General features: G+C 44.4%; 1 protein-coding gene across 2 annotated transcripts in view; it reads right to left on the bottom strand.

Moving 5' to 3' along the window:
* Positions 1–14939, bottom strand: part of LSAMP (limbic system associated membrane protein) — a 305059-nt gene that overhangs the window by 103230 nt on the left and 186890 nt on the right. For both annotated transcript variants that reach the window (XM_036378608.2, XM_036378622.2), the window contains exon 3: positions 9018–9143. In XM_036378608.2, coding sequence (XP_036234501.1) covers positions 9018–9143 — 126 coding nt within the window. The remainder of the gene's footprint in view (positions 1–9017; positions 9144–14939) is intronic.

The raw sequence follows: 14939 nt of genomic DNA, 5'->3' as shown, positions 1-14939 counted from the left end.
CTTGAGTCACTCCAAATGGGGTGTGAAATTCAAAGGCTGCATCAGACCAGAGCTCTTGCTCCCCTGGATGGGCCTGCACTCCCCATCCCCTCCCAGCCCCTCTGCTTTGCTCTTCTGCTGCAGTAACACTGCGGTGGGCACTCACTAGGAGTGTATGAGAAAGGATGATTTGTTCAGCCAGTGCATGAAAAAATACAGAGTACATCAGAAGAGTCGTATTTTTCAGGTGCTGTTCCGAAAGAAAAGAGGATATGAAGAAGAAATAAGAACAATGCTTTTGTATGTGCACCTCCTAAGAAAAAAATAACTCCCTGAATCATGTTTCCAGTCTCTCACACTTTTCTTCAGACAGGAAAGGGAGGGATGTTGTGAAGACATATTTCTGAAAGGCTCAGAAGGGAGGCTGACGAAGCAAACAGAGCACAAGTGTTCACAACACCAGGGTCTGTCACAGCCTGGCGTTACCAAAATAGCTCAGTGCCTTCAGCTGGGAGGCTCCCACTTCCACTACAACTGTATTCAGGCCTGGGAGAAAAGCTCCACACTGCAGGAGGCTGAGTGACACCCGACCTTGCTGAAGCAGTTTCAGGATATCTTGCCCCTAAAGCTGGCTTTCTCTTTGCCCTAGGTTATCTACATATGCAGGAGACTCTAGCAAATAATTTGCTTCTCCCTACACCCTGCTCTTCTCTCTCACACTATTTTCCAGCTGTCACTAGAGCTGGAACATATAAGTAGCTTCATGATTGGGATTGCTGTAGGGGTGGAGACAGAGGCAAGAGACAGTAGGATAATTGTGCCAGAGATGCGTGAAGGGGTGAAGGCTTTGGGGCTTGTCTGGAGGGAAACTCTCTCCAGATATCCTGTCCTGGCAGGACCTGTGTGCTGCAGTAGATGCTGTCCTCCATGCTCACCATGGTCCTGAGATGAGACACTAGGTCTGGCTCCAGTGCAGAATATATCATGCACTGAAGTCAATGCAGCCACTGAGATCAGTTGTAGTCACATAACAGCATAATAACAAAATGGTGGTCTCTCCCTTTAAATGAAAAAAAAAAAAAAAAAAGCATGGACCAAGCATAAGCTACTACCTTAACTTTCCTTTTTATTAGCGTGTCTCTCTCCTGCTGTGAAGAGAGAGTGAAAAATATGCTTGCCTTAAGTGAAACCACTTATAGATTACAGCTACAAGGGAAAAAAATTGCAGCCTCCTCATTTTCTTCTTAAGGCTAGCTTTCTTAAGGATGTTTGAATTGAAACTATTCCATTTAACATGCTATGAATTTTTTCTCTCTTTAATTCACAGTCAACCTCTCTGTATCTTTACAAGCACATTTAAATTTCCAGATGTGAACTACAGCTGCAAACACAGAGCTGCCAATGGGGAATATGACCTCCGGATGGCAGGGATGGGACCCAGTCCTAAAATATTCACCTTTTACTCTGATGAACCCCGAGAATCTCTGTCCTCCAACCAGCAGCTCCAGGCACAAAGGACCCAAAGCAGACTTGTGAGTTCAGATCACTAGAGGGAGACACAGCAACACACAGATCCACACCTCATCAGTGTCCTGCACTCAGTAACCTTCTCTTCAGACACTCTGTTTTACTGCAGTTGACTACCTGAGTGCTAAATGGTGTTTGGAGAACGAGGAAGGCTGGTAGGAAAGGCAGCCAGATGGACTGCATCTACCAGTCTCAGCAGGGCAGGCCTAGGAGACCTCTCCTCTTTCTGTCCTAGTCAAGACAAAAAAGTCCCTTGATTTTAATGGGTCTGTGGAATGGGTAGGAATGATGGAGAAATGGAAAGTTCATTAGGCTGCTGTTGCTATCCTTTTTGTCAAAGCACGTGGCAATTCCTTTTCCTGTCATCATTAATTATGGGAGGTTTTGGATACTCATCTTCTGGGGTGCTCAGTTTTCACTCCCACATCTAAGCCCTCTGGGATCCTTCAAGACTGGCTCATGGAGGTGGGGGAGGAAAAGCAGCTAGCTGTTCCTGGAAGCCCCAGCTAAACAGGAGTGTCCCCACTGAGTATCACTAAGCTTGAGGGTGGAGGCACAGCACTGCAAAGACAGTAATATTACAGCATGCAGTGAACTAGAAAAATGCTGCTTTTCTGTAGGTGGAGGAAAGTTTTCATATGGGCACAATTCAGCTCAGCCTTTAAAATGCCATGGAAAAGACTTTAACAGCATGACCAACTAGAATTGGTACCCATCTGGGAGAAGATAAAAAGGAGGCAACTCTACCAGACTCCAACTTGCTGCAAGGAGCAACATTTTTATCATTTTTATGTGGCAGGAAGGCAACTAAATTGGTACAGAACTGCCACATCTTGCCAGCAGCACAGACAAGCTTGCCAGAGGTGGAGCAGACAAGCACTGACCAGAAGACTCCACATGTTCCTCTCCAACCACTGCTGTAGGCAGCAGGGTAAGTTTCCTCCTCACAACAGCTTTCTTTGTCTATTTCCCCAGAAATGCCAAAATACTCATTAAGCCTTGCTCTCCCTCTCTGCCCTGGGACAGTAGAGAGAAATCAAAGCTGTTAAAAAAGTGAACATTTAATTCAAAAACTGTGTTTGTACTGAAACAGCATCACAGTCCACAGGAACTGAATGGGGCATTATTGCAAGGTGATTACAAGAGGAAGGATCCCTGTGCAGTGCATGTGTTGCTGGGCATAGAAGAAAGAAGATAAAGTGTGCTGAGGAGAGAGAACCATCACAACTTAAGTCTGTTAGAGAGGTGAGGAAGGAGACAATGTGGATCTAGCTTGTGGGCCCTAGGAAAAACAGTCCTCTAAAAATATAAGAAATGTGGAACAAGTGTTAGTGGGAAGCAAATAGAGGTTGAAACAACTTTAGATGCCTTCTGGAGAAGACCTGAAAAAGTTGAAAGTTTGGCTTGTTTCCCAGGCTCTTTATGAGCCAGCATCCTCTTCTTTTTTTTTTTTTTTTCCCTACATATTGGATAAGATGAGACTAAATAGAGAGAAAAAGACATCTCAGAAAGTGTGCTAAAACAAACTGGGAGTGTATAAGAGGTAAAGTGCAAGGTCTCTGTGGAAGATGTTTTACCAGAACGTATTTTGAACATGAAAGAAGAAAAAAAAAAAAAAAAGAGGAAAAGGAGATCTGTTTAAAAAACCATCAGTTGCCTCAGTTTTGTTAAACAAACATCTTGTAAACCTCAAGTTTCCTGAGACAGTTTCATGGGGGGAAGGTTGTGAAATAAGAACTGGCACAGTAATGCCACAAAACCCCCATCAAATCCAAACAAAAAAAACCCCACCCCATGCTTCCCAAAACAAGGCTGCTTTCCTGTACAATTGTATTACTAAAGTTTTAGGAGAGCAGCAGAAAGATGGCCTAAATACAAATGCTTTAGATAACCAGAAAATCTGTTTCCCACTGCTACCTACTGACCACAGGGCTGACTTGTGGTGATTCTGGCTGAGGGTTTTCTGCTTGTTACTTTCTTTGGGCATAAAGTGGGTTTCCCTGTGCAATACTAAGTGAAGCAACAAGGCTTTGGACTTGGGCAGCAATGAGAAGCAAGCTAACACAGGACATAATGAGTGAAGTTGCCCATTGTGACCAATATGGCCTTCTTAACTCATGCCTTCAGAAAGCTCTCTGTCTCCTCTTGCTTCAATGCTCAGCTCTACGAGGAGACTGGCATGCACTGAAGGAAAATACACAAGTGAGCGGGGGTGTGAGATAATCTGTCTCTTTCACTTTAGGTCTTATCCTGATCTCTGAGCCCCAAAGCATGAAGTTTAAAATCCTTTTCAATATTTTTATTGTGAATAACAAGAATATCCAGATTTGTTCACATTATCCTCAGGAATACACAAGCTGGTTGAGTCTTGCCAAGTTCTCATCTTTAAATAACTTTCCATGGCAATGAGTTCTACAGCTGTTTATAAACATATTATATGTATACCATCTCAATTACACAGGGCATGCCGGCACAGTTCTGTATTCTCTATCCCTCCTAAACTTCCCAGGCTACGGTAAATTCCCTAAGACTCAATGTGAATTTCTAGCACCCTCTAGGGAGAATCAGACTGGCATATTTGACAAGCCTTCTCATCTCCTTTCATTTTATGCTGTGACATGAAACTTGGGCGTTGCAGTCAATACTTATCTGCTTTGCACTAGACTGGTCCTTCTTATGTTGTGATTACCACTGTAATAACTAAGCTCTTTTTCTGAGCCAAAGTGGGTTTCTTTAGACTGTCAGGTGGAATTTGGAAGAATCCAGAGTGTTTTCTTCTCCATCAAGTGGCCTTGGTGGGCTGAGGCCAAGAAGTTGTATCCATAATGGGATACCTAGTGTTTTATACAGGTTTCATATTCTGTAGCTTCTCTAGGAAAAGGGAAGCTTGTTCCTCAGCTGGTAACTCAATTCAACTTTAGTCAATATAGCTGTGTCTCCCTGTCACCAGCTCTCAGGCTGCCATCAGCATGGGTGCTAAAGGCACTCGCCAGAGCACCCACAAGCAAGGCCCTTGGGAAGGTTTCAATCACTCTGCTTTGTGGCAAAGAAGCAGAAACACAAATGGTACTGCTCTTGTGAGCTCTCAAGTACAAGCTTCTCAGGACAGGAGATGGCTTTTTCTTCTGCATTTGCCTGCCCATGCACAGCAAAAGGATTAGCAGTGAGATCTCTGGTAATCCAGAGATCTTGCAACAACTGTCCATGTTTGTATTGCTGCAAACCCAATTCACAAGAGGCCACTCTTTAGGGCTTCCCTTGAGAGTTCATTGGTAAGGATATGAATGTACATTAATTTTTCTTCTTCCCAGAAAGCTCTTTTTCAGTCAACCAGGCACCTAGCTTGACTCTGAATAAGACATAGAGATGAGAAATGATAAATTATACTCTGGACTGTGATCTCAGCAGCTTGCAGGCAGGGAGAAGACACATTAGCCTGAATAAACATAAGTCAGTAGAGACGTGAAGAAAAACTAAGATGGGCTTGAAAGCAGGCATTGGCTACCATCTCTGAACTATTTCACTGGAGTCTTTTTTTGGTTATGTTAGTTGTTATCCTGGTGCAAGGTACAGGGAAAACAGAGCACCCACAGATGAGTAGGCTGCCTGTGGTATCCCTCACAGATCATGTAAGTGTGATAAGTGATAAATGGTCCTTGGTCAGGACTTTGTCCAGGATGTGGTGCAGCTATGGGATATTTGAGGTTATTGCATTCAGAGAAAAAAAATAATCTATACCTTTGTGGGGCATGGATTAGGCAGGTTAATGAGCTAATATTAAGGAGAATAAAACAATAGGGTACCACCCACTCTTGGTACAAAGAAACTGGGTTTTGTCCCTTTCAAGAGATGAGACTATGGAGTGTTCCCTAGTGAAGTATTCCTAATGCTGGCAACTGCTAATTCATGCAGACTGCATAGGACACCATCAATACTCACCCCCACTCTAAATGAGCACATCACAGTTTTCTGACAAATCCAGTTCAGATCTTCAGTTTTACGGTCTTTGCCATGGCTTACCATCACAAACCAGGTTGGCAAAAGTCATCAGGTATGGCAGACTTAACAAGCCTGCAGCTGTGTCCTGAATCACAGAAAAGGGATCAGACTATGTGCAAGGAGGGACCTGCTGGCCTGCTGCTGGAAGGTGCAGGTCAGTGATCCCAGAAAAGAGCTCTGCTGGCCGGAGGAGAAGAGCTAATGAAGCTGCTTGTGCTCCCAGACAATGCTTGTTAAATCCACAACTACTCAGACCAGGTTGCCAATGTTGGCCTCTCAGGTGAAAAAGAAAAGGGTCTCAGTGACTCTCTCCACCTGCTCTGTCAAAATACAATCTGCCAATCATCTGAAGAGGAATGTAAGAGGAGAGCAAGGACTTGCATCATTCCAAGGAATGTCATTCCGGTTTCATCAAATTAAAGCTGATCTGTATTGTCTTTTTGCCATTGAATTATTAAAGTATTTTTCCCCTTACCTGCCTTCCTCCCAGGTGCCAGTGCTACAGTCATCAACCTCAGTCACACTTTAGCTTTCTCACAGGGTTAGGAGAGGTTTTTTCCTGTGGGCTGCTTGAGGGGATCAGGACTTATAGTTGAAGTGAGAAAAATGTCTGGTTCAACTGCTCACTGAACAACCAGAACAGGAAGCAACACAGCAATTTATAAATCAATTTTTTAGCTTCCCAGATAGGCAGATAACTAAGCTATGATTGCAGCATTTAAATGAACTATCACATGCATCCCTACCTTCTCTGCCTAAGTACCAACATTGCCTTCCCTTTGAATTTGTATCTTCCACTTCCCAGCCAACAAGAATTCAATCATTTCTGTGGTCTTAACTCAAGTAATTAGCCAAAAAACTCTATTAATGAAGTCAATGAATGAAAGAAACAGCAGACAAAGTTGCTAATGAACTCCTGGAGGAGAGTGCACAAAGAAAAATGTAATTTGGCCCTCTCACCCCCTGATACGGGTTTAATTCCACTACCTGGCCATTCAAAATCTCCCACACAAGCTCAATAACTCTTTATTCCAGTTCTTCAGTCTCAAGTTTAACTATAAAAACATTGAAGGAGAGGGATATATTTTTGAAACCTTTACAATGATCTAAAATAGCTCTTTGATGCATAGCAGATGGCTTCAAAACTCGCATAAATGGAGCCAAAATGCCTTGCAGTTCTGGAAAAGGGAGATTCCAAGATAAGACACGTTTTCAACAGCAGCAGCTCTGGAAGGGATTTGGAATTTATATTAATTGTCAACCTCAAGGAAAACATTTAAAAGAAGCCCTTCTGTCTTCCATTTTGAGACAAGTGTTTTACTGGGCTTTATCCTGCTCAAAGATCTGATGTCTGCCTGAAAGCAGTTCCTCTGTATCTGTAAAAGACAGCAGATGGGTTCAGATGGGGAAAAAGAAAGAACCACAATCAGTAACACATGGAGGTGACAGACTGAGGACTGCCTGCCCTTCATCATAACCTCTAGTTTGTTACACAGGAGGTGCTTGGCAGGCTTCACTGTAGGGAGGAGGACTGAGGAGGGATTGGAAAGGAGTCAGTGAGATGGTGCTGAGGGATGCTAACAAGGCAACACCTCTGAGACACACAGCATGGGAGAAAAAATGTGAAGGAACCTGCTGGAAAACTGAACAACAGAGCCAAGAAAACTGTCCCCACGGTCAGAGTAGGGATGGGATTCTTCAGTTCTGTTGCTAACTAGAGGGGATAGCCAGAGTGAGGATTTGTTCTGTGGAGACTTTTGTAAAAAAGGAGAAAAAAAAATTCTGTGTCTGATACAGTGAAATAGGTGGTGCAAATAAAAAAAAAAACCAAAAACCAACTCCCACAAAGCAGCAACAGCCAAAATGATGAGTCAGGACAAGAATCTTCTCACTGCTCTGAAGAAAGCATTTAGATTTCATGAAGATTTAACGCCCTTAACTCAGTGTTAGGCTGTGCTCACAGAGTAGCTAGGGAGTATCTTTTAGTTGGATACAAAAAAGAGAACTGAAAGACTGATGCAGCAGTAATATGGAAGATTTGATATGAAGTCAACCTTAAGAACAGAAATACCAGAGCTAGAAGATTCTATATACATAATTAAAGATGAAAAAAAATAAGTTCTCTTCTCCTATGAATGAAAATGGCACAGTCATACTTAATTTTGAAAAAAAAAAAAAAAAAAAACAAACCAGAAGAGGAAAGTCAGGATGTGATGATAATACCACAGATGACTAGTGTTCCCCTAATCAGCCCTGCTCTCACCTCTTCTTGGCAGGCTTTCCCCATCTTTTTTCTCTTGGTATTGCAAGAAATGGGCCAGAAATACAGACTGCATATCTAGCTTTCATATACATGAAAGCTCAGGAGAACTTTGGTTTGGCTGAAGACACAAGGCAGGAAATTTAAGTAACCCCAATCTCAGGGCTCCAAATCCAGGGGGTTCTGGATGTAGCCCTTAGATTAAGCTCTGTTCCAATGTGTCATTCTGCCTTTCTCTCTCCAACTTTCTTTCTGCAACACTTTCTGGCTCACTTTTCTCCCCTTTTCTCGCTGTTGAACTGCAATAGAAAGCTGGACTATCTGTAGCACATGCAGAATGTTTGTTCTTTGCCTTCCTCAAATCCTCTTTAACCCTTTATATATATGGGAGTACCACAGAAGATCGTTCATATGGGGCTAATCAATGATTTTCCCATGCATTTTAGATAAAAGAATATCTGATAGGAAAAGAAATCAGATAAAAGTTTTTCTCTCCTCCAAGGAAATGATACAGAAGGGTAGAAACCTACCTCTTGTATTCATCCTACTGTTAAATCTTTAGGGGTTGAGGTTTCCTTGCAACCCAAGCTGCTAACCCCACAGAGTCTGGCTACTAAAAAGACATTCTCCTCCCAACTTTGCCACATCCTTGAGCATGGAGGGCACAGTCAGACAGCAGAACAAAGATGGTGAGTTCTCCATTATTCTGTTACCATCCTGCTCTTCACTCACCTTGAAGATCAATTGCCTTCTTTAGTCACCTCAGAAGACACAGGACTTTTGGCTGTCTGCCAAAGTGGAGAGCGGTATGAAATAAACTGGGCCACTGTTTGCCTCTCCCTTTTAAGGCAAATCAGTAGGAAGCAAATACCATGGTTTTCAGAAAGAACCTCTTTTATGCAGTGTCTCAACAGAAATCCTTTTCCCTCAGTCTAGCACCAGCAGCATTTCATCTCCACCACTGTGCTGTGCATTACCAGCAGTAGAGATTGGGACAACTAGATGAAGACCTAAGCTAAATAGAATTACAGGTCCAATTCTGCAGAGCATCTATTGAAGTAATTTCATTTGTTCACTTGGAAAACTTGGTTATTGTGCCTGGGAATTCATTCTTCAAAACAAGCTTGAAGTACATTTAAGATTCTTGCCACTTTTCTATAGCTGCCTATATTGCTACTGAAATTTTCTTTGATGCTGGAAGAGAAGGGAACTACTGTACAGTTCACAAATTGAATCCAGTTGGATTTCTTACCTGTGGGAGTGAGATGCCTCCAGGTGATGACAGGCTCAGGACGCCCATTTGCCATGCAAACCAGGGTCACATTGCTGCCCTCATTCACGGTGATGTCCGAGGAGATATTGGAGATCTTTGGTGGAACTGTGAAGACAAAAGAAAGTTTGACCTTGTTATAAGCAGAATTATGGAGGGCAGCTTGCCCGGCTTAATCAATTACCTACCTATTAACCAGAGGCAGCCACAAACTCACCTCACAGGCTGCACCCCTCTCACTACTAGCTGGGTTTCTGAAATTACATCAGAGTAGTATGTACTGGTGTGTAGTTTGTATTTCAAGGGTCTACAGCTTAGAAACAGCCTTTGCTGCAACTACAATGCTTTGTGTTTGCACAAGTTTGGAGGTCTTCATAAAATGACTTCTCAGGACCTGCCTGCCTACCTCAAGGCTGTGTGGAAGGGATCAGCAGGCTCCAAGTATCATCCCAGCTAATTCTTACACTCTGGGGAGTCCCAGATAGAGTTCTGCATCCTCCTGCAGGATGCCAGGCTTCAAGGCACTGACTCAAAGGGTGAATTAGTTATTGGTTTCTGTGACACCTTTCAGCCAAGAGGGATCCCCCATGGACTACCTGAAGTAGGCAGTCTCTGGATGACTGCACCACCCATGGCAGAGCACCAAAGGCACAGTAGAATCTTTAAGATTCACAAGATCAGCCATGACATGGACATTCAAGATCCTTAAAAACTTTCCAAGCTGAGTTTGTGTCATGGCACCAGAGCGACCATGAATTGGGACCTGAAGAGGCACTTCCAGGTGTGGACTGTGCCAGCTGCTGCAGTCTTTCCTCTCTCACACCCATGTCTTGCTTCCATGCTTCACACCCCATGTCAGGTGGTGAGGGATTTTCACTAAAAAGGAATCCTCTAGTTTTTTTTTTTTAATATATTTTCAGCTTCCAAATTTGTGCGTAGAGAGGAATGAAACAACATAATTTTCTGGTTTGCTTACCACAGAGTAAACAGACAGCAGCTTCCCCTTCCCCCTGCCTGGCAGGAGTGGCTGATGGTCCTTTTGAGGCAACACTGCCTATAAGCTAGGTGGGGAAAAGGAAATGAAGCCTGAAGAGAGCAACTCACTACTTCCAGCTGTGTTGCTGGATTCACAGGAATGTTGTTTACAACCCACAGCTCATTAGCCCCTCTCTGTAGGCCCCAAACTCACGGACAACTTTTGAGTATCTATGGCCATGGCACCCCCGTGAAGGAAGGGGACTGTAAAGTGAGGCAGACATCTATTTTCCAACAGACTCACTCAGCCAGGCAAGGAGGGATTGAAGCCAGGGGCACTGGGGAAGGATTGTTGTGACCTGTGGAGAAGTGACAATGCAGAGGGCAGTGAGGGAGCAGCCAGGGGCAACACAATGGGGAAGGTTTTTGCATGCCTTGTGAAAGCAGGACAGCTGGGGGCCCACCTCAAATGCCTGTGCACCAGTGGCAAGCATCATGGTGGAAAACCAGCAGGAATCTGATGTTCACACAGATTCACAGAGGGATGTGTGTGAAAAACCATTGGGATGATGGAGCTGGGGTGAGACAGTTCAGGACTGGCATGTCACTCAGATACAGGCTCTCTAAGAAAGACAGGTGGGAAAGGAGAGGAATAGAATTGCAAAGCAGTGGCTGGCATGTACCCAGCTCTGGATGGTGAACTAGCTCAGATGTAAGGATCAGAGATATCACAGCATCACTCTTGTTCCTTGATGGTTGTTACCAATTACTTGATTAAGAAGATGCAATACTGTGTTAGACAGGTAGAATAAACCTCACAATAACAGTCCTTCTTTAGGGACCAACCACATTGATATTTTCTGGAAGGGAAAAAGTTCTAGGCTCAAGCAGTGACATGTGGGGGTCCTTCAGGTTCAGCATGAGTTAGCAGTATGCCCTTGCAGCAAAGACCAAACGTCCTCTGTTGTATTAGCAAGAGTATAACCCCCCAAGTGGAAGGAAGCATCTAAAACCCTTTACATGGTGCCTATTAGACAACATCTCAGGTACTAGATCAATTTCAGGCTCCCCAGAACAAGAAGGCCATAGACACACTGGAGCAAGTCCACTGGAAGGCTCCCAAGATGGGAAGAACCTAAGAGAGATGGGTCTGTTCAGTCTGAAGAAGAGAAGGCTGAGGGAGATCTTACTGCTCTCTAAAAAAAATGAGTGGGAATGTGCAGAAAAGACAGAGGCAGGCTTTTCTCAGAGGTGCGCAGTGAACACTGAAAAGCAGCTAACATGAGCTGCAATGTAGGGAAAATTCTGACTGAAAATAAGGGAAAAGCTTTTACTTTCAAAAAGGGCTCCTCAGAGAGGGGATGGAAACTTATCCCTGGAGATACAGAAAACTCTCTTCCTTTCTTTTCCAGTGGATGAGGGGAACATCCTGTCCTATGGCCCAGGACAGACCTGCTCAGTGTTCCAGCTAGCAGATCTGCAGGCTGGCAGAGCCCTGAAAGTTCTGGTGCCAAAATCCAAAGTACTACTCTTACTTACTGAGAACAAAGCAACTTGGAGGGCCACCTCAGACCTGATAGAAGACCAACATACACAGGAGAGGACAAAGGGGCTTAGTCTGGGAAAGAACATCAGAGGCTGCTATTTTTGCAAAAGTTGTGGCCCAGGTGTTCTGTCAGGGGACACAAGGACAGTGACTTTGGAGCACAATTTATCCATGGTGCTCACTGGGTAAGGAGAGCCCAGGAGTAAAACCAGTGGCTATACCACATTTTGGGAATATTAACATAACCTCAAGGTGTTACCATTTGCGTAAGGAAAGAAAGCCATGCAACAAACCAAGGACTAAAGCAGGACTAGCAGGTGAAGCTGTGGGCCAGTGTGAAGTCCTGGTAGAATGGTGCAATGCCAGCCAAAATGGCTGAGGAAAGAGCAGCAAAAGCCACGACATGGCAGCAGCAGAGCTCCAGCTGGGACATGTATAAACTGCTGTTCTCCAAAGCCGTCAAGATATTTTACTTTACAGAGGATCAAGTAAACTCAGCCAGTACAAGCAGTTTTGACCATGCCTACTGAATGCCCAAGAGGAAGAGCATGTGTCCAGATGGTCATATCTGTCTTGCCACTTTTTCAGATGAGGGTGAAAAGGACATCCAAGACTGAAATCCTGTTAGGAATATAATGGCTGGTTCCTTTCAGCTGGCACCTCAGTCAGAAGGCAAGGAAAGGCTAAGACAAGGAGGAATAGGGCAGGAAATAATTTCCCTCTAAATTTAAAACCTGGCTTGGCTTCATCTGTTTAGAATCCAAAGCCAGTGGACAATAATTTCACTCAGATAAAAAGTCAGAGACTTTTAATTTTCAGGGCGTCAAGCCAGCATGTTAAAATGCCAGAACTGTCAGCACCAGCAACAGTTAGCATTGCCTCCTTGGCACTTGTCATTACTTTGCACACACCTTTTTAGGACAACCTTAAAATGAGAAGCTTTGACCTTATTATTTTTCCCCTTGTGTGGGTTGTATTATGTTTTCACAGGTCCCAGACTGCTGAAAGAAGGATTGCTGAGAATAAAACCTCCCGGGACCAGAATCTCCTGGGTGTCACAGCCTCTATTTGCCCAGCCATCTCCTGTTGACCCTCAAGTGGAAAATTCTTTTGTGACTGGTCTCTCCAAACCATTAGCAGGGGCAAACCCACAAGCTGCAGCCCCACAGCAGGGCAAATACTACAGCTCAACAGCACTTACAGGCATTGTCATAATTTGACTAACAGCTTTTTACTTCAGGAGAAACCAGGCTGCTGCTGGACCCATCTGGCTCCAAGGACCATGGGAAAGCACTGCCAGGGTCTTAGGTACTGATGAAAAAGATAGGATTGACATATTTTTCTGCTCTTTCAGTGTAAATCATATTGAGTATCCATTACAATGGGCTTAGGATGTCCCTGGTTGGGGTGGGGAGCAGAGCCATGAAAGGAAGCACACTGTAGTACCCCACTCCTCCATCCCCAGACAGGGAGGATGCCCCACCCACACCAGGGACTGATTCTGGAGAGATGGGAATGAACACTGAGAGGAATGGCTTAAAACTCACATATTTGTTTCTTCTACATTTCACATCTACGGCACAAGGCTGATGCCAGTCCAGCATCTCATTTTCCATGTCACTGACAGCAAATAACAAATCCCAAAGTAACCAGTGGCCATTCTCCATGAGAGAAGCTCACATTGGAAGAGAAGGAGAGATGCAAGGCAGGAGCGAGACAAGGGCAGAGATACTGTAGGGTGCCCTGGACTGGGAGGGCAGCAGGGCAGGAGGGGTACAAGGTCAGAGCTGGTGTGGCAGATTTTAAGTCCCAAGAAAGATACAGTGACAGAGCTGGGTAGAACTAGCTTGTGCAGAAACAGTTTGCACCGAGGCTGTTCTAGTTAATTGCCGTCAATCCTTCACTTCGTGACAAGTGCAACTCACATTAATTTAAATAATAAGAAAGACTGAGACATGAAAAATAGATCATGCTCCCCCAGCACAATCACTGTTGCTCTCCAGATGAAAGCAGGTGATTTGTTTCCACAAAAACACCCGCTATAGCAGTTATTACAGACCAGGGGCTGCATACACGAGGCAGCAAGGAAACCACAAACAAGCAAACACACAAACAGCTGCTGCTGTTATCCTTGCCTTTTATGACCAAAGCCCTTCAGAGCTCGAAACTCCTCCTGAGATATTACCTGGGATGGTGTGGGCAGGCTGGATCAGTGTTCTGATTCAAGGCTATGGAAGGAGGCAAGGAGCAGTGCTACTTCCCTAATGTCAGTAAATGAGTGAGCCCAAAGGTCAAGAGACATGAGTTCACATGCAGGAGACAAGCTCATTAGTGCCCTTACAGGGGTGCAGTGGGGGATGGCACAAGAAAGCATCAAGGCCACCCTTGCTAAAGCACTGCTTCTAGAGATCTTTTCCTAACGTTGTTTATGCTGAACCTGACCTATGCCACAGCTCCCAAACAATTCAGATCCCTGCCTTTTGACCAGAGCACCTAGACACAGCACAAGCACAAAGTGGCAGGAGTGGGAACCACTGCTTAGCAGAAGTTGTACAAGGGGTACTCACAGGCTGGGGGCAATAGTCCCTGGCTCCTGCACTGATGGCACTCTGCTTTCATGGTGCCTCACATGATACCTCAGTGCAGCAGGAGGATGGGTTTGTGAGAAAAGGGCAGGAAGCACAGGACTAAGAACTCAAGTCGGGTATGACAACAAAAAATGCAAACAGAGGGAGAATGGACACCTAGTTAGAAAACCCTGAGCCATGTAAATGCACTCACACGAAATTCAGTCAGATGCCTGGACTCTTCCCTCTGGGTAAACAGTGTCCTACATCTAAGACCCTTGGATGGAGCTTACCACTGTGGGGGCAGCTACTCCCCAGTCTACAATTCCAAGACTGCTCAACAGTACAGTATTTTGTCAGTAAGTCACAAAATCATTAAAAAAATTCAGCTCTTATTCCCAGTCTACAGACCTATAATACAGCAAAAGATACTTAATACCTCCAAGACACAGATGGAAACAGTATTGCAACTGCCTAAGAAAGCCCATAAGCTTCATTTAAGTGGTCTAACTGCTTGTCCGAAAAAGGGCACCTTGGATACAAATGGAAAAATTCTCAATTCCTTCCATATATCCTCATTAGCTGCTTCCCCCAGCCTATTTCCTTCCTCTCTGTAGGCTAGTAGGACCCCCATCTGTTGGCTAAAATTAAGAGTCCCACCCACTAATACACAGGAGTCACCAGCTCTCAGGGCAAAAAAAAAAAAAAAAAGAAAACATCAGGACTTCTCTCCAAAGTCAAAGGAACTTTGCAGCCACTAAAACCCTCCCCAGGTGCCTATCAATTAGCCTTGAGAGTTCTTATTTCCTTATCCCC

This window comes from Molothrus ater, chromosome 2, assembly GCF_012460135.2.
Source record: "Molothrus ater isolate BHLD 08-10-18 breed brown headed cowbird chromosome 2, BPBGC_Mater_1.1, whole genome shotgun sequence".
Lineage (NCBI taxonomy): Eukaryota > Metazoa > Chordata > Aves > Passeriformes > Icteridae > Molothrus > Molothrus ater.
This window is presented reverse-complemented; position numbering and strand designations above follow the sequence as displayed.